General features: G+C 57.0%; 1 protein-coding gene across 1 annotated transcript in view; it reads left to right on the top strand.

Moving 5' to 3' along the window:
* Positions 1 to 19,447, top strand: part of PLXNA4 (plexin A4) — a 427,871-nt gene that overhangs the window by 384,315 nt on the left and 24,109 nt on the right. The window contains exons 22-25 of the mRNA XM_072764009.1: positions 1,325 to 1,593; positions 3,960 to 4,026; positions 4,837 to 4,983; positions 8,473 to 8,632. Coding sequence (XP_072620110.1) covers positions 1,325 to 1,593; positions 3,960 to 4,026; positions 4,837 to 4,983; positions 8,473 to 8,632 — 643 coding nt within the window. The remainder of the gene's footprint in view (positions 1 to 1,324; positions 1,594 to 3,959; positions 4,027 to 4,836; positions 4,984 to 8,472; positions 8,633 to 19,447) is intronic.

Below are 19,447 nucleotides of genomic sequence, written 5' to 3' on the forward strand. Positions count from 1 at the left end.
GGCGGCAAGCTGGGGCTGCCTCCTACCCTTGTCCTTCCTTGGCCAGCCCCTGTGAGTAGGGAACGGGGTGCGGGCTGGGGAGAGCTGGGCAGGGCGGAAGCTGAGATCGGCCCCACCTTAGGGACGGTCGGCTGTCGTGTGGGGTAAACGGGTCAGTATTTCTAGAGCATGTAGAACAGCGCTCAGCAGAGTAAAGGCTGCACACACGACAGCTCCAGTAGCTTCACGTCTCTGATGAGGGAGTGGAGTCTTCTCAGGGTCCCCAGACTAGCACACAGCAGTGACAGTTAACCCCAGCTCGGCTGAGTCAGACTGTACCCTGCACTGCTGCGCACCTGACGCTCCTCCTCAAAGACTCCCGCGGCAGGGACACGGCCCCTCCTGCGGAGGCCCCTGCCCCCCCCAGCTCCCCACCCCACAAAGGGTGCCCTGCTCCGCTCTCAGAGGGCTTCACCTTGGGGGCAGAGGCTATGCTTGGTTAAGTCACCTTTTCGTTTTCATGGGTGGATACACACAGGGCAGTGCACACGTTGCCAGAACACCCTGAGTGGGCACCGCCGTGGAGCCAGCACGCAGATCAGGGAGGCATCCTCCCAGCTCAGGCGCGGGCTGGCTCAGTGTGGAGATGCAGGCAGGAAGACCAGCGCTTCCCCTCTCCCCGGGTCTCAGAGGAGTCTCTGAGAAAACAGCAGACACTAGAGTCGGTCAGGGGGCACCTGAGAGAATGCTGGGCTTCCTCCCCTTTCCTGGCGTGAGTCACCTTGGGCCCCCAGAGATGTGAATAGACTTGCCCAAGGTCACACGGGGCGGCAGTGCCAGAGCCTCTGTGCACCTTGGAAGTCCTGACACGGAGGCCATGGGTCTGTCAACGGGACCCAGGTGGCCAGAGAAGGGTCAGCATCAGGGCAGCTGCAGGCTCAGGTGTGGTGATCCCTGGCCACTGGGGTCACCTGCTGCAGCCCCGGCCTCCTGGAGGCCGCCCCGGGGGGCTGTCTGTGATGCTCACCTGCTGTGGCGTGGGGGCCCCTCACTGGCTCTGTGCTACCATCAGGGAAGAGCTCAGGCTCCGAAGTGGGTGAGGACCCCAGCACTGCCATGACAAAGGGTGCTGTTGTCTCTGTGCCTCCCCCGACTCAGCTCCAAAGCAGAGGCAGTGTGGGCCGCCACGGGGTTAGGAGAATAGCTAGCACGGTGCCCACCACCGGACCAGGGCTTGATGGCATCGGCAGGGGGGCTGCGTCCCAAGCGGCGGCAGGGACTGGGGTGGCAGGGTCCCCGCTCCTGTCCCCGGCAGTCACTACCCCCGGGGGCTCCTCCTCCGCAGGTTCCCGGCTACCGGCAGGAGCGCGTGGAGAAAGGCCTGAAGCTCTTTGCCCAGCTCATCAACAACAAAGTGTTCCTGCTGTCCTTCATCCGCACCCTGGAGTCCCAACGCAGCTTCTCCATGCGCGACCGCGGCAACGTGGCCTCGCTCATCATGACCGTGCTGCAGAGCAAGCTGGAGTACGCCACCGACGTGCTGAAGCAGCTGCTGGCCGACCTCATCGACAAGAACCTGGAGAGCAAGAACCACCCCAAGCTGCTGCTCAGGAGGTGAGGGCGGGCCCGAGGGGTGGCAGGGGCCAGGTCAGAGAGCCCCCGCCCAGCCCAGCCCACTCGGCCTGGCTCTTGCGCCTTCTGGGGAGACCGGGGCAGAGCTCCAGAAGGAGCAGCCAAGTGCCCCAAGGGTAGGCGCCGACCCGCCCAGAGGCCAGGGTGCACCCGGTCGCCCTCCTGGAAGAACCCGTCCACCACGCCCATCTGCTCCCGGACATCCTTGTCTTCTCTCTCTATCCCTATGCTGCCCTGATCATGACCCTCTCTGCTGCAACTCTTGTCTCAGGGACTCTTCGGGGGCCTTTCTCCCATCCTCTGGCCTTATCTAAATCAGAACGTGAATTAGGATGCCCCGGGCCTCTGCCTGGGGACCCGCCTCACCACCTCAAGATTGGGAACCCGAGCCCCTGGCGGCTCTCCCCGCCGTCCGGGACCAGCAGCGAGGCAGCGCCCGGGAGGCTGCAGGGAATGCAGGATCCCAGGCCCCGACCCACACCCCCTGGGGCGGAATCTGCATGCTCACGAGAGACCGTGGTGATCGCGGGCACGGGAGGGTGTGAGGAGCCCTGGGCCAGCCGGTGTGCAAAGGAGAGCCGGGCGGCGGCCCCTGCCACTGCCCTGCACCTGCCGGGGGCTCCGCGGGGCTCCGTCCCACACCGCATCCCCCTCGGCGCTGTGCAGACCACATGTGGCGACAGAGCCCTATCCTGGGGCTTGGCTTTGTAGGAAACAGAGACTCTGTGACCCCAGCCACGCTGCCATTCACACTTGCCTCCTACCTGCGGGAAGGCTGTGTCTCATCTAGGCTGTTTCTGCTGCGTCTTTAACCTTCGAGCAGACAAAGTGGGAAATCTCCCACGACCGGCCATCCCGTGCGGCCCTCTGCCTGTCCTCTGCCTTCCGCCCTCGACGTCTGGGTCTGAGCAGGGCCTTCCGCTTGGTCCAGAGGCTAGACTTGGCTTCCACAAGTGTTTACCTCAGGCTTTTCCTGGTGCAGCGGGCATTTGCCTGCACAGCTGCAAAAGGTTGCTACCTCTCGGAGCAATCAGACAGCTTTGGAAACAGCAAGGTGGATCATTTTGATTTTTGTTTTACTTTCACCACGCAGCCACCCACCGGTGTAATTCTAGGGTTGCCACTGCCTGCCAGAGCTCCCACCGACAATTTCCCGGCGTGGCCTCGCTCTGAGTCTGTGCGTCTCCGCCTCTTGTTTTCCAGCAGGGCTCTCCCAGATGCTCTTTCTCCTTCTGCCCTCCTCTGTCTCCCTTTCGTCCCCTTGCCCCCGGCTGGCCCCCTAATTTCCATGGCCTTCCTTCTCTTCTCCTGGCTTCCCCTTGTGCTGGCAGCTGCCCAGCTGCCTCGGGATGGTAGCTCTTCATGTCTTCCGCCAACTGCAACTTTCGAGTCCATCCAAACATACCTGGATGGGCCTGTTGCTCTCTCTGGAGCTGGCCACATGCTTAGCACAAGCCTGAATGCCGTTTGTTTTCTCTAAGTGGATGCAACCAAAAGTGTCTTTTGGCCATAACACTGCTTCAGTGGCTTCCCTTCCAAGGTAAAAGGATAAGTGGGCTTGGGTAGCAGTCTAACAAAGGACGCAAGTTAGACCCAAGACGGCACTTCCGGTCTTTTGCAAATGAAACACCAGCAGGGTTCCAGGGTTCCAAAGGATGTGGAAATAGGATAATTTGGCATCAATTGGGATGAGCTAGGTATACAGCTTTAGTACGTGTCAGCTCTTGGAGTCTTTCACTTCAGGTGATGGGGTCAGTCTAATCTATCTGGCCTTTGTCGCCTGACCCGGTGCTGTGGGTCATTGCCTGGCACCTGCTGGAGACTCCTGCCACCGTCTTTTCTGTTCCCTGCCCAATTGCAATCTCCCCAGGTTTTTTCAGTTTCCTTTTTTCACTGCCCCCCCCAACAGGAACTATAAAGTTCCCTAAAGCTGTCCCATCCAAGTCACTAGGAGCCCCATGTGCCCGTTCAAATGTAAATTAATTAAAGGGGAAGAAAATGTAGAATTCAGCTGCACACTAGCCGCATTTCAAGCGCTCAGTAGGCCCCTAGGGCTGGTGGCTACCCCACTGGACAGCAGTGAGAGCTCTCATCATCATCGCAGAAAATGGCGGTGGACGGAGCTGCTCTAGCACATTCCCACCTGACACCAGAGTGTCGTCTCCGGGCTTCATAGGCAAAGCTTGTCTCGTCATCATGGGGTGTCTAGGCTCCACAGAATTCAAGTATTCTTGGATCTCAGGATGTGGCCCGAAAGCCAGAAGCAGCAAGATCAATGCAGTCATTTCCCTGCTTCCTGGTCCTTGGGCTCTGACCAGCCGCTTCTGTCTTTTTTCTTGCTGGGACAGAACTGAGTCGGTGGCTGAGAAGATGTTGACCAACTGGTTCACTTTCCTGCTCTACAAGTTCCTCAAGGTATGATGGGATGTGGGGGTATCTCTGGCCCTGCAAGTTACCTACCCCCCAGCCCCTGCCAACCTGCCCTACTTCCCTGCACACCCTGAAGCCCACAGTCCCCAAGGCCTGGCTCGTAGAACCCCATGAAGAAATGCAGTCCTCCCATTGCCATCACTATCACCAGGGGGACAGACTCCTGACCATCACAGGAGACAGAGCCCATCCGCCTCGACCCCCTGCCCTGTCCATCCTGGCAAGAGAGACAATGCCCTGTCCCACAGCCCACTTTCTCCCAGGCCAGGGAGAGCCGAGCCCCAAGGGGGAGCCGAGCCCCAAGGCCACAGTCCCCTTGTAAGCTCATAAGGATTCATCCCTTAGTTCCCCGCTTTCTGCCCTTCTGGCCTCCTCCTGGGGCTGATAAGTGTCCCAGGCAGGTACCACAGCTGCGTGTGGCAGCAGATAAGCCTCCTGTGTGCCTGGGAGGTGGGAGAGCTGCTCAACTTCCAATTATTACCTTGCTTTGTAAGGACTTTGCAGCCACGCAGCCACAGGGACTGACCTGTGTCTCCTGCTGGGCCGCAGAGGAGGCAGTGGAGCAGGGTGGGGAGAAGGAAGGGAGCGGGGACAGGAGGCAGGGCTGGTGAGGAGAAGACGGTGGTCCAGAGGGCCCAGACAGATGCACATCCGACGGGGGCGGGGGTTGACAACAGAGCAGAATGAGGAGCAGGAGAGAGTTGGAGCAGAAGAGGGGAAAAGCAGCCCTTGGGGGAAGCGGGCTCCAGGAGGCTGGCCCAGCGTCCACCCAGCACGGTTCTCCTCTGTGCCCAGGAGTGCGCCGGGGAGCCCCTGTTCTCGCTCTTCTGTGCCATCAAGCAGCAGATGGAGAAGGGGCCCATCGACGCCATCACTGGGGAGGCCCGCTACTCTCTGAGTGAGGACAAGCTCATCCGCCAGCAGATCGACTACAAAACCCTGGTAAACCAGCCTCACAGCTTTGCCCCATGCCCCCTGTAATGGGGCTCTGGCCCCGGGCAGCCCCCGCCTGTCACACTTGGGTTCTGAAGAGCCGCCTGCCCAGGCCCAGCCAGGTGTTCCACGTAGGCCGTCCCCAGACTCCCTCACCTGGTTGGGGGGGACTAGTAGCTCACTTCAGTGGGACTAGTGTGCTTGTAGGCCAGTGTGCTGATCGTGGGGAGCAGCTGGCGGGCTGATTCCACGGAATGAGTGCCTTGTCGGCTCTCCCGGGGTGGGGAGTGACACTTCCACACAGAGCAGGTGGGCGCCTGAAGGGAAGCAGCCAGAAAGAGTTCCTCAGGGTTCGGAAGCCTACCTCCGCACACCTATCTGAGTTCACATACACCCAAGACCTGAGGGTGTGAGTCCAGATTGGCCTCGTGGTTACACCTTTGTCAGGGAACGTGGGGATTCCCTGTGTCCCAGTTCAACCCCCTCTTCTGATGGCCGCTGTCACCCTAGAAAGCAGCCACACTCAGCAGGTAGGAGTATGAGGTCTGGATTGGAGTCCCGACTCTGCTTCTGACCAGCTGGGTGATTTGGGGCAGGTCCCTCCATCTCTGAATTGGGGTTTCTTCATCTGAAAAAAAAAAAAAGGAGGATAACACCAGGACTGACCTACACAGGGATAATAATAGTGCATACCTCCCAAAGTTGTCCAGAGGATGGAATGGGGCAAGGCGTGCAAGGCAGGGAGCCCAGAGTAAGTGCTCACTACTGCTCACATAGGCCCTGCCCCCTCCTTCTTGCCGTTGGCTGTCACACTTGGGTTCTCTTAGGTGGAGGTGTGACTTCCCACCAGGCCTCTGCTAGGAGAGCGGAGAAGGTGTGAAAGGAAGGAGGTAGAAAATAAGATAACAGATAAGTGCTGGGGGTGAAGCATGGGGGGCACCCAGGACGAAGCTGGGGCAGGGGTGCAGGGTGGTCGGGGGATGGGGACAGAAAACTAGGTGGAATTTAAATGAACTAATGGGGAGGGGTGCCTGGGGAGCTCAATCAGTTAAGCATCCAAGTCTTGATTTCAGCTCAGGTCATGATCTCAGGGTCAAGAGCTCAAGCCCCATGAGGAGCTCCGCACTGGGCATGGAGCCTGCTTAAGATCCTCTCCCTCTCTAAAAAATTAACTCATTAATTTGCAAAATGCACTTCTGGGGACATGTGACATGCACAGGCCGGGCCGGGACAGAGGAGAGCGGGGCCGACCTGCAGGAGCAGTGAACCCAGGGCCAATCCCAGACTCCACGGACAGCAGGGAGGTGTCCCTCCTGGCTGGGAATGATGTGGCCCTGAGGCACCTTCCCCCCATGTCAGTGGGCCAGGGGCGGGGGTCCCAGTGGGCATCCAGACAGACATGCTGGAATGGGCTCCCCGAGGAGGCTTCAGAGGAGCAGGGTGTGTGACTGGGGCCCTTGCTTCCCTGCTCACGTTTTACTCTGGAGGAGAGAGTTAGAGGCTCTGATTAAAATGAGAAAGGGGGGAGATCTTCCCCAAAATAGAGCCCCGAATCGATTTTTTTTATTGGAGTTCAATTTGCCAACATAAAGCATAACACCCAGTGCTCATCCCGTCAAGTGCCCCCCTCAGTGCCCGTCACCCAGTCACCCCCACCTCCCGCCCACCTCCCCTTCCACCACCCCTAGTTCGTTTCCCAGAGTTAGGAGTCTCTCATGTTCTGTCTCCCTCACTGATATTTCCCACTCATTTTCTCTCCTTTCCCCTTTATTCCCTTTCACTATTTTTTTATATTCCCCAAATGAATGAGACCATGTTTGTCCTTCTCCGATTGACTTACTTCACTCAGCATAATACCCTCCAGTTGCCGCCGAATAGATTTTTAGTGAGCTTGAAGTACCAACGAAATGCCTCCTGCCTGGCCTCCCCCGACGCCGTCCTTTCCCATCCGCAGTTCCTTCCCCGGGACTGAATCTGGCACAATGAGCTGTAATAATGCCCTGTCCCCAGATCGCAGCATCCTTTACCCCAGAAGCTAGGCTGCCCTGGATGATGGGTCTTACCTCCCGTGTAAGGAACTTGGAATGGGTCAGGGGAGCACAGCCATCAGGCGGGGGCACTGAGGGAAGAGACATCCTGAGGAGAGGAGAAAGAAATTGCAAGTGTTCTCCCCTGGGAAGAAAGGGCTGCAGGGAGATGTGAGGCCACCTGAGGCCTGAGAAAGGGAACCCCCAACAGGCAGAAGGGGAACAGCCCCTGGCTGGTGAGGAGGGAAAGAAAAAGAGAGAAAGCCAGAGGAGCTCTGGACAATTTGGGCCAACCGATGCTATCCCTGTCCCAGGCCGGAGGGGCACCACAAGGGACAGGTGCTGAGAGGCTCAGGGACACATCACTTTGTAGCTAGGGGCCCCTCAGAGGTGTTGAGTGATTGATCGGCTTGACACTAGAACTTGGGCTTGCACGTTCCAGGGCCCTGCTGCTGGGAGTGCCTATTAGCATCACCGGGAGCCTGCTAGTGCTGGGTGCTCACCCAGGAGCCTCCTAGGTAGGTACTAGATGCTCACTCAGGAGCCTGCTAGTGCTGGGTGCTCACCCAGGAGGCTGCCAGGTGCTAGATGCTGGATGCTTACCTGCTACACCGCAGAATCTCGGGCCCCAACCCAGACTTCCTGAGTCAGAATCTATATTCTAACAAAACCCATGAGTGATCCTGTTCACATTAAACTTGAGAGGCACTGAGCTAGCAGGAAAAAAACAACAACAAAGAAAAACATCTGGCAGTTTGCTCAGAAACTAAGCAAGGGGCACAGAAATGGGAGTGGGGAAGGAACGTTCTGGGTGGAGCTGTCGTTTGGCCAGTGGCCGGGGAACCCTGTGTCTCAGTACAGCCACCGCTTTTCCAGATGCCCTGGAGCATCCCATGGGGTTCTCCTAGGGCCACCTCAGGGTCTCTAGGAGGAGGATGCCCAGAAAAGGCTGTGCTGCTTCCTGGGGGAGGCTGAGCCCAGAGCACAGGACAGCAGGGACGGCCAGGACAGCACGAAGCAGCAGGCTGTGCTTGGCCACTAAGCGTCGGACAGTGAGGGCCCAGGAAAGCTTTAGAAGGGACCCTTGGTCCAGAGTTCCTCCCACCATTGTTTTCCACTTAGGACATTTTGAGGGTAAGAGTTTGGTTTTATAGATTTAGGAGGTTTTTTTCCTTCTTCTTAATGGAAGAAGCATGTTCCCATTTGAGCTCGCAGCAGTCTGGCAGCTAATGAAAGGCAGGCGTCCAGGGGCCAGGGTTCTGATTGCCACCACATGGAGCAGGAGGCGGTGGGCGAGGAAGCTGTCATCTGCGTCTGCAGGCATGCAATCGGAGGTGGTGGGGGTGCAGCGAAAGATCAGGGAGGGGAGTGTGCATGCAAGGGCAGTGTCCAGGCGGTGGTGTCCAGGATGCACCAGGGACCCAGCGCTTCCTGCTGCCCTCCCCCACACGCCTCCCCCCACCTCCTCCAGGTCCTGAGCTGTGTCAACCCAGACAACGCCAACAGCCCTGAGGTCCCAGTGAAGATCCTTAACTGCGACACCATTACTCAGGTCAAGGAGAAGATTCTGGATGCCATCTTTAAGAATGTGCCCTGCTCGCACCGGCCCAAGGCTGCAGATATGGACCTGGGTGAGTAGGCTGCCCACCCGGGGCTGCCCTAGGGCTGGTCAGAAGCACCCCCCGTGGCCCAGAGGCACCTGGGTGCAGGGAACGGGCATGCTCAGCCCCAGGAACCCAGGGAGCCTGCCTCCATGGGTACTCAGCAAGCAATAGGCAGAGAGGGCACTGCCGTCTGCTGGCAGCACCGCTAACCCAGGGGTCCTTGGAGCAGCCCAGGGGTGTCCTATCTGCAGTGAAGTGGAATCAGGCTCAGTCTATGTGGTCCGAGGCCCCACCGCCACCATCCTTAGCCCCTGGGCCCTTCCCCTCCCCTCTGTTCTGTGAGTGCCATTTTTGCTGACTACCTAAGGCAGGAGGGATCTGGGTCAGTGATGGAGGATGGAGAGAAAGAAGAGGGGGAAAATGAGAGATGACAGCCTGCTGGGGAGCAGGATGACATTTTATTTGAATGTTCCACGAATAGATCACGTAGCCTACATAAACAAGGGCTCGCCACATAGGGCCAGCTGTACTGACCCAGTGAGGGTTGGCCTGAGTGTTTATGAGATAGCATCCTGGGGAAATCCTAGTGGGGCGCCCCGAGCTCCAGAGGGGCCAGGGCTGAGGAGAAGCAGATGGGCATCATGGCAGAGAGATGCGCCTGGATTGGAGTCCTGACCATGCTAAGTCCCTGCTGTGTGACCTTGGTTAAGTTACTGCCCCCTTCTGTGCCTTAGTTTCTTTACCTCTATGGCAGAGATAAATAACAGTGCGCACCGCACCGTGTTGTAAGAATGAAGTGAGAGGGTGCGTGTGAAAGCCTCTGGGCGCAGCACCTGGCCCGTGCCACACACTCTGTTAGCCTTGGCCGCTGTTATTACTGATCATGGGGATAACATTGGTCAGGAGCAGGTTTGTGCCTGTTTGTTGATCCCGGGCATGGAGGGGAAGGTGTTGATGCGGATGTGCTTGTGTCTGGAGCAACATAGAGGTGGGAGGACTCCAGGGGCCCCTCACCCGTCCATCTGGTCCCTAAGCTGCCTGCAGCTAGGCCATCCAAGACAGATGGGCATCTACCCTATTTGTAACATCCAAAGGGGACCTTCGTCCCCTCTCGAGTGGCACCTGCCCTCCTCCCCAAATTCTGATGCCAGCAGCCTCGGGGTCAAGAAGCCCTGTAACCCACCTCAACTCTCTCTGCTTCATTTAACACCACGTCCCCTTGTTTGGCTCCCGACGGGCCGTGTCCGAGGCACAGGCACCCAGGGAGAGAGACTGGGCAAGCACCTGCTCCCCCCCACCTGGGAGGTGGCTCTGCACATGCTGCTTCCAGGACAAGAAGGAGGCATATGTGAGAGTTGGTGGCAGTGCCGTGTGAGCCAGCATGTCACCTGTGTGTCCCAGAGCACCAGGCACCTGGAACAGAGTGACGCTTGCACCTGCATGCAGGTGACTCTGCCACCAAGAAGATTCCAGAGACTGACATAGGGAAGGCACCTGTTACAGAACCAGTGGGAGGGAAAACAGCTACCAGGAAGGAAGACTCCTGTGTTCCCTGCCCCCAAACGATTAAGTAGGTTTTTCCATAATGGGTCTCCCCGTGACAGTTAAGTTCATGGAGGATGAGGGAGCCAGGTAGCACCCACCATCCCTTCAGTCAAAGTGCAGGACCCATGTCGGTGCACCTTCTTGGTGTCCTTATCTGCCCAGTGGGTGGGAGGATAATCCTGGCATAGTGAGGCCAAGAGGAGGAGCTGCTATAAAAACCTTCATGCAGGGAGGTGAGTTTGGAGAGATGGTGCTAGAACCCAGGAAGAGCCCCTGTGTGCATGTGCAGATCGGATTGCTGCTTCTCTTGCTGGGAACTGGGGTGACTCCTCAGGAGGGAGAGCCACAGGTGGCTGCATAAGCCTCCACCTGAAGCATCCAGACGAGTTTTTGCACCTGAATGCCTCCTCTTCCTTGCCAGAAAGAGGCAGATGAGTTCTCATCTCTTGGAAGGAAGAGGAGGGATTCAGGTGCAAAAACTCGGTCCTGTGGTGGTTCAAATACTTCATGGTTTCAGGATGAGTGGGACCCAATGTTCTTCAGTGTCCTATCAACCCCCAGCTAAAGGGGTGCCCTCTAGAAGCAGATTTAGGGCCACATTCTTTACATGTGCTTGATTTCGCAGCCAGTATGTGCTGCTCAGGATTGTCCTCCCCCCCCCCCCGCCCCCGCCCGAATCTGCACATCCTGAACTTGGAAGGGGAAGGGGCTGCTTCTTAGCTTTAGAAAACCTACTGCCTTAAAAGGTCTAGGTGTGCAAGCCCAGCAAAGCAGATCATGAATGCAAAGATGGAAAGCATCCTACGGCCATAGCGGAAAGCCATATGCAGTGGAAGCAGCAGCCTCGGAGCAGCTGCAGGACTTCCTGCCATCCCCCGAGCAACGAGCGATGGGGCCCAAGTGGGGCTGCACGCTCTCCAGGCTGCTGGGGCCAGGGACAGGCCGCCTGCCTCCCAGCAGGGGCTGGGTGTCCTGTGACGCGCTGCCCAAGAGACCAAAGGGGCCACCTGTCCCATCAGAGGTGCTGCCAGGGAGGACCCAGAGACAACCGGGGCAGGGGGAACGAAGCCTCCGACAGCAGGGAGGAAGCCAGAGAAGCAGGGATCCCAGGCAGATGGAGCCTCAGGGCCCCACCTTACTGGGGAAGGAGTGTTATGCCCCACTCCTCACAAAGGCCCCCTGCGCTGGGTGCTCTACCAAGGAATGCCCTTTTTTCTATTAGATGCAGAGCTTGGAGCTGCCCTGAAAGCTCCGGCCTTCTTTCTACCAAAGCCAAATTGCGTAACAAGGAAATGAGGCCTCCTTAGAGACCCGAATGCTTTTTCCACATGATTCAACTCAGCCTCATGGCCCCCGAGGGGAGAAAGAGGCAAGGCAAGTTTTTCCCATCATGTAGGTGATAGTGCTTTAAAAGTCTAAAAGTAATTGACAAATGTAAGGTGCGATTATTATCAAAAATTAATCTATGCCGAAGGGACATTGCACAAAGCACAGAGATGCATAGAGGACTCAGCCACACGCCTTGGACAGAGGCAAGCTAGCCAAGCATCCTCCCTTCGTTCCTCCTCGCCCATAGCTGAGGGCATGGGGCAAAGGCTGCCTCCCCCGTCCTGATGCCAGCCCCCCCGCAAGGAAAGGGCGCTTGTCGCAGAACAGCTCAGAAGGGATCAAAGACAATTTAGGCCCCCCGTCCCGGCCCCCATAACTATCCTAAGTAAATCCAGCCCCAAACATCTCCTCCTGCCTTTCATCCTCACCGTGGCCCCTGGCCTGGCCTGGCCCCCTCATGGCAGACACTTGCACTCATTGCTCCTTGGACTGAAGTTCTCTCCACTTCCTACCCACCTCCATCCACCCTGTCACCAGGCATCAAGCAACCAAGTTGGGGAATGTATCAGTCGGGGTTCTCCAGAGAACAGCCAATAGAACGTGCAGAGAGAGAGAGTTATTGCCAGGACTTGCTCACGTGATCATGGAGGGTTAGTGCCCTTGGACTGCCCTAGCCTGACACCATCGGCTGCGCAGCTGATACACAACAGAAATTTCTTTCGCACAATTCTGGAGTCTGGGAAGTCCCAGATCGAGATGCTGGCCGTTTTGGTGTCTGGTGAAGATCGCTTCCTGGTTCAGAGGTGGTGCCTCCTTGTGTCCTCACTCGGCACAAAGAACAACGGGGCTCTCTGGGGTCCCTTTTATAGCCTCTAATTCCATTCACCAGGGCTCCCCCTTCACAACCTTTTGTCTCACAGAGACCCCACGTCCACGTCCCATCACACTGGCGGTTAGGACTTCGATGTGAACATTTTGGTGGGACACAAACATTCGGTCTCTGGCAGGGGCGGCCAGCAAGTCCCAAATCCACAAGGGAGGCTGCCGGGCTGGAGACCCAGGTGAGAGCCGGTGTGGCAGGTCACGTCCACAGGCTTTCTGCTGGCAGAGTTCTGTCCTGCTCAGGGGAGGTCAGTCTCCTCTTCTCTCCAGGCCTTCAGCTGGCAACTCACTTTGCTCAAAGTCCACTGGTCTAAGTGTTGATTGCTAAAAAGCACCTTACAGAAACTTCCGGAATATTGTCTGACCACACAGCCGGATGCCAAGGCATAGCCTTAGTGACACATAAAACTAACCAGCACAGGAGCCTGTGAAGTAAAGGTCGCAAGGCCTGCTTTCATCTCAGCCTGTTGGAATCTAGGGAAGGAAAGACACCCTGGGGCAGGGGCTGAGGGCTGTGCGGGGACAGGAAGGCGTCGGGAGCTCCCGAAGCACGGTGGTGGTGATATCCCACTCTGATACACGAGGCTGTCTTTACCCCAGTTATGTCCCTTCCCACCCGCAGGTACTGGATCTAGGTACCCCACCTCCAAGCACTAGACTCTTCAACCCATGTATCGTAAGAGCCGACCTCGGGGCACACTCTGTGCCGGTCATGGGGGTACCGGTGTGAGCAGGGTAGGTTCCCCCATTTCTTTGCACAGCAACAGAAGGCAGGACACCCCTCCCTCTGAGCCATGGGACTCTGTCTCAGCACAGAAGAAATCACCAGTGCTGGTCTGGTCCCCTGCACAGGAGCATCTGCCGCTCAGAGAGGCAGTGCCTGGGCCCTGGCCACGCAGCAGGAAGGTGGGGATAGCACCCATGTCCTCCCTAGACAGTGTCCCCTTGGGCTTTGACCTCTCGAGAGTCCTCCAGTTTAATGTGGATGCTCTCCCAGTAGCCCCTGGAACTCCGCCACCCGCTCTGTCCTGCTGCCCAGGGTTCAAGTCATGCTGAAAGGATATATATGTTTTTCAAATCAGTAATTCCTGCATGCAATAAAAAGATACACTATCTTCCGAGGGAAATACAAAGAGTTCACAGCAGCCATCTCCCCAGTTTGCATTTTCCGCTGCACCTGATGATGGCAAGGACAGATAAAGATAATGGGATTTTTTTTTTTTTCCTTTCTTTCTTCTTTCACCTCCCTCACTCCCTGGAAGGTGGAAGCATAACAAATTGGGTTGTGAGTGTGTCTGTCCTTTGTGCCTGGAGCCTGGAGTGGGGCACGGGGTGGGCGGCAGGAGCTGTGAGAGGGAGGTCAGAGCTAGCGGCTCCCTCTTGGTGCCGTGCATGGGAGCCCCAGGGTCACCTTCCCCCTCCCCGGTGCCCACCACCTGCCTTCGCTCTTCTTTGACACTGCACACCAGAGCCCCGCTGGGGGGACCCCAGAGCCTCTGCATTGCAGACTCAAGAATGTCCATTAAGCTCCAGCTCATGTCTCCTTAATCGAGTCGCAGAGCACAGCCTTGTTTTGCCTGCAGCCCTGCAGACTTGCACCAAATAGAAACATGTAGGCAGAGCTGCACACTTTACAGTTTATATGGACTTAGCCTCTCACGTGCAGACAACACACTTCCACCTGGGGCTTTCTTCTCGGAAGCGCCACATCTCATAGTTCAGTTATTTTATATTTTAGAACTTGCTTTCACAATAAATTTTTTTTAAACAAAAGGGATTTAGATGGTACCCCCTTCCCGGTCCTGGGTCAATCTTCCAACCTCATTTGCAGTGACGCTCTGATCCTGTCATGGCCACTCCCCGTTCTTCTGTGATGCATGTCCCCTGCACTGGGGAGTGGCTGGGTGTCGAGGGTGCCTGGGCTCCCTGCCAGGGGTCTGCTTGGGGCTTACCTGTCAACAGGTGTCCAGCAGTACTCTTGTCTCCGCCTCCAGCCCTTGGCTCAGGATCCCGTCCTTGGGGGTAGAGCAGGGCCCGTGCAGGTTTGCCAAGTGCTGCTGGTGACAGCCTGCTCTCAGCACCCCAGAGGGGGGCCCGGTGGCCTGGAGCAGGAGAACAGGCATCTGCTGTCAAGGTCCCTCTTGGGCTAGGAGGGTTGGCTCAGCCAGCACAGATCAGTCTGGGGGTCATATCCGTCCTCCCTTGCCCATCCAGTTTTCTGTGATGGGTCCAAGGAAAGGTACTGATAGAAAGAATGGAAGGTGGGAGGGGAGTTGCAAACCGTGAGTCCCCACCCAAAGGTGAAATGAAGGGCATGCATGAATATGTGTGTGCATACATCTATGTGTGTGTGTGTGTGTGCATGAGTGTGGACGTGTGCATGTGCACACGCCTGCATACTCACACCACAAGGGCCAGAGCTCTTGCAGGCTTATGCTCCAGGGAGGAGGCACCCGTCAGCCTAGCACCTGCTGGGAGGTAGGGGACCCTCCAGGAGCCAGGCCAGGGATGTACTTGGGGCCAGGGTCTCCTTCCAGGGTTGTCCCACAGATGAAGCCCTCCCACCTCTCTGGCCTAGCTTCCTGCTATTCCCCCCACCACCTTCTCAAAATTTGGGGGACATACCATTATGCTCCCATCTCCACTTCCCAGACAATTTCCAAGCACTGTGTGGTCTATCTCCTGAACACCCCCCACATCTGCACTCCAGTCCCCACTGCTTTGGCCCAAAGCAGCCATCCTTGGCGGGGCTCCCCCACCTCGTGACCTCCATGAGCTCCCTGCTTCTCATACGCCCCATCTCCCCAGCCCACAGCTCACCCCCAGATGCCTTAACCGGGCTTGCCAGGTCTTTCCTGACGCACTTCTGACTTGCACGTTCCTCTCCAGCCACACTGACACACATTCACGGATCCCCCAGAGCATCACATAAGTAGCACCTCTGGACCAGAGCGCCTGCTGCCTTTGCCCCTTGGCCCTCCTCCCAAGGCTCTCCTCATTCTTCCCTCCACCCAACCCCGATCCTGGGCCCCTGATTCTTCAGGCTCCCTCCCAGCCTTCCACTCCGGGAGCCCTTCAGGAACCAGGGCTTAGCTTTCATGAGCTGTGATGCCCTCCCAGCACAGGGTCTGGCCCACAGCGGGTGCTGGGCGGGCGGCGTTGGACTGAGTGAGTGTGCAGTGGGACTCTGAGATTCTCTGGATTCGGATTTTCTGTACGGTGGCTGCAAGAGATGCCTCTCCCTGGATGTCCTGGTCCAGAGTGCGCCTTTTCTCAGGGTTCGGGGGCCGTCCCTGAGCTCAGCATCCCCCATCATTTGGTGCCTGGAGGTAGTCTCCAGTCTCTCTCCATGGCCCAAGGGCAGGCGGAGTTGTCTGGAGGCAGGCATCCACCGGGAGGATGCTGGCCATGGGCCCAGCTGTCACATCACCCCTCAGCTGTTCTAATGGGGTCACCTTGTGCATACATAGCAAGGTGTGGACACAAAAGAGATATATTTTTAGTGCTGTCTTTATAGGCAAGACAGAAGGAGCCTGTGTGGTGAAGTGGGTGCTGAATTTGGGATTGGGAGGCTTGGTCCTATTGATTTTCGTTACTGACATGAAAACTAAGCGTATGTTGAATATGCAGCAGCACACAGAGAGCAACATGAGACACGCCCTTGCTCAGCCCCAGGAGGCTGAGCACACACTGCCCGCAGCCGCACACACTGCCAGGGGCACCAGGCCGCTGTCCTTGGGAGGTGAAGGTGGCAGGCCCGCCTGACCTTCAGCCACCCAACCTGCTCTTGGGTTCCTCACTGCCAGGCAGGGTTGAGATTTCCAGAAGCCAGCGATGACATGTGAAGGGTGGATGGCTCCCGGGATAAGGGGAAGCCAGACGTCTTGGCCTTCCACCTCGTCCTTTCCTGGTCCCGGCAGGACGCAGCAGAGCCTCTGGGCTCAGGCCCCTGTCGAGACAAGGTCACGAAGCAGAGCAAGAGCATTCTTGAGACATTCCTGGTGAGTTCGAGGAGAATAGAGGCCACGGCTGGTCTGGGTGAGGGGTTTCAGGAAAGGAAGGAAAGCGTGGCGCAGAAGCAGAAGGGTGTCCAGGCCAACAGGTAAAACTGAGGACCCTGGCAGAGAAGAGTGGGTTTCCACGTCAGCCCACCTAAATTACTGGGCGCCAGGGGATCTCGTGCCTTCCTGCTGCAGTCCACCCCTGCCCCTCCATCCTGGGTCGGCTCAGCAAACTCCCCATGGCCTTGCTTCTTCCTACAGACCTCAGGGATGCAGCTGCCAGCACCTGGCTCCCACCTCTCTGGGCTTGCATCCATCAGGACTGGTTTGGGGACAGGATGGAGAATGTCACTTTTTTACCTTTCTTAGATTTCAGGGGAAAAATCAAACCCAATTTTTCTGTATGAGAGACAATGAACCCAACAGGCTCAAGAGAACTAAAAGCAGGGCTGAGGGTTCTCCTCCTTGACTCCAGCTCACTGTCCTCACATTGGTACTTGGAGGAGTATTCCTAACGTTTGGGGATAATTGCTAAATGACCATGGTTGCTCTCCCCCACCCCCTGCTGCCTGCTAGTATCCCACCCGAGCCGTGTCCCCGTCTGGAGAACACCCGGAGCACTGGGGCCCCTCTTACGTCACTGTATCCAGTGTATCCAGGTGACCTGGCCCAGGGTCCCTGCCCAGAGAAGGTGCTCAGTTAGTGCCCGGGGAAGAGAACTCAGCTGGTTACCAGAAGAAGCAGTGGCCTGGGGAGAAAGACCCCTGTGTCTGCCTTCCCAATCTGTTTCTTTAATTTCCTGGTCATGAATTTGGAAGGATTGGTGATGATAATTTAAGACAACTTTCCTTCTGGCACCGGCTGTGCCTCCTTTCTGAGGAGTTCAGACCAGCCGTTGACCCGGGTTGCTCACGGAATAGTTCACCGTGCACCTCCAACTGCAGCTCTCTGCCTGCCCATGGTGAGCACCAACACACAGGCAGAAACTTCTCCTGTACTGCCTGGAAATAGGCCACCATCGCTCACGCACCCATCCTTCTCCTTCCTTCCTTCATTCACGTGTTCGCTATCCCTTTAATAAACACTCATCGAGTACTTACTGTGTTCCTGGTGCTGGACCAGCACTGCTGGTAGGCATCTAGCAGCATCAAGTTTTTGTACTCCCAAGGACAAGCCATCATTCCTTGACTGCCCTGGGGGGAAGCATGGCCATACTCTGCCCTACTTTTTACAGTTGGGGACATAGAAACAGACTGATTTTCATCTGCTTACATAATTATTGGACATGACTCAGAACCGAGGCTGCTGAGTACAGCCACACAGGCTGTGCACTGCACAATTTCAGGGGCGTTTTGCAACAGGGACGCCTTGCATCGGGCTCCAGAATCAGTCACCAGCTGTCATTGCTCAGTCCACCAGGCTGTGTGGCTTGTTCAGATCCCACTGAACTGAGTTGTGCTACAACTCCAACATCAAGTGGTGCCAGTGTAGCTGCTAAACCAGAAGAGCTGGTTCCCGTCTAGGCCTGGCAAGCCCACAGGCACTTGGGTGGAGGAGACTTCCTTCTCTCTTAAGCTCAGCCAGTGGACCTAATATCCAGAGCTCTTCCCCTGCTTTTCCTCCAGCTCCCCCATCTGCTGGGCCCCCAAGTTGTCCCTGTACTTCCCCCCACCCCTAACACAGCCTCTGACTTAATGGCCCTGGTGCCATCCACCAGGCAAGCCGGGGAGACCCCAGAGGCCTGGTCTGGTAAGGCCTGCTGTGGGGCTGGGATAAAGCATGCCACTGCCTTATTCCTTGACCACAGACTGGCCTCTACCACGAGTCAGACTGTGCAGCCTATCAGCTGAGTGACCTCTTTTCCCCTGCCACTCAGAAACACATGTGTCCATAAAATGAAAAGCAAGAGCAAAAACCACAACAAGTGAAGCATTGCCGACTAGGTGCCTCCATGGGGCATCTCCCTGTCAGCGTCTCACCCTACCCTCCCCAAGGCCCAGATCGGTGTGATCGACTCCCAGCCTGCCATCCGCAGGACTGAATGGTCGGCGGTCTCCGAGGACCCACTGAGGCCCCTCAGCTCCAGTGAGCATGCGTGGTACCCTCATATTCACATTCCTGAGATGCCCCAAACTACATGAGGCTTTAAGCCAGGCAGCAGGCGAGCCCAGGAACTAGAGCAGGGACTGGGGCATTATGAGCCTCTCTGCTGCTCCTAAGGGCCTGTTTTCCATCAATAGCACTGGCCATGCCGAGGGCACCAAGCAGGGAGGGGTCCCCACTCTCTGTGCCGGTGACGTGGTCAGCTGGAGACCCAAGCTCAGCCTTAGCAGGAAAGAACAGTGTGGGTAGGGGTCGATTCTGAATCGAGTTCCTGGAGGCCATAGGAAAATACACCCTGGGGTCAGGCAAGAATGTCGGGTGACTCCTGCCAGGACCCAGCTGTGCTCTGTGAGTCCCAGGGCTCTTGCACAGCTCAGAAGTATTGGTGTCTGTGTGGCGCTGAGCAGGGCTGTGACCGCCTGGAAGACAGATTCGTGGCTTCCTGGCTGGAACACATGGGAATGCATTTGAATTTAAAAGGCTGTTTTTCTTTTCTGGTGTGTGCATGTGAACATATGTGCGTGTGTGGGTGCGCATGCCTGGCATGCACCTGGGTTTCCATGTGCGTACATTTCAGGACTGGAGCGTGTGCTTCTTCATCTCCATGTGATTTGTACCATGGGTGGTGACGGCAATTTGGTTGATGAGAAGCAGTCTCCTGCTTCCCCATGTGGTATCTACCCAAGAGCCCGTGCGTTGGTATTTGGGCCCGTGGGGAGAATGCATAGAAGCGTGTACCTATAGTGTCAAATAATCAGGTGCTGGATGGATCACCAAGATGCTGCTATTCACACGGCCTCTGTGGGGATGGCGCTGTTCCTGGGCACAGGAACGGGTTTTGCTGGCCTCTGTACACACATTCACCCAGCTTCCCTGCCAAGGGTGACTAACCTGCTGGCTTTTGGGTGCAGGACACACCCCAGGAACAGGACCAGGGTGCACGGAGACTGAACCTGCAGCCTGGGTCTCGTTAGCTCCAAGA

This window comes from Vulpes vulpes, chromosome 7 (assembly GCF_048418805.1).
Source record: "Vulpes vulpes isolate BD-2025 chromosome 7, VulVul3, whole genome shotgun sequence".
Classification (NCBI taxonomy): domain Eukaryota; kingdom Metazoa; phylum Chordata; class Mammalia; order Carnivora; family Canidae; genus Vulpes; species Vulpes vulpes.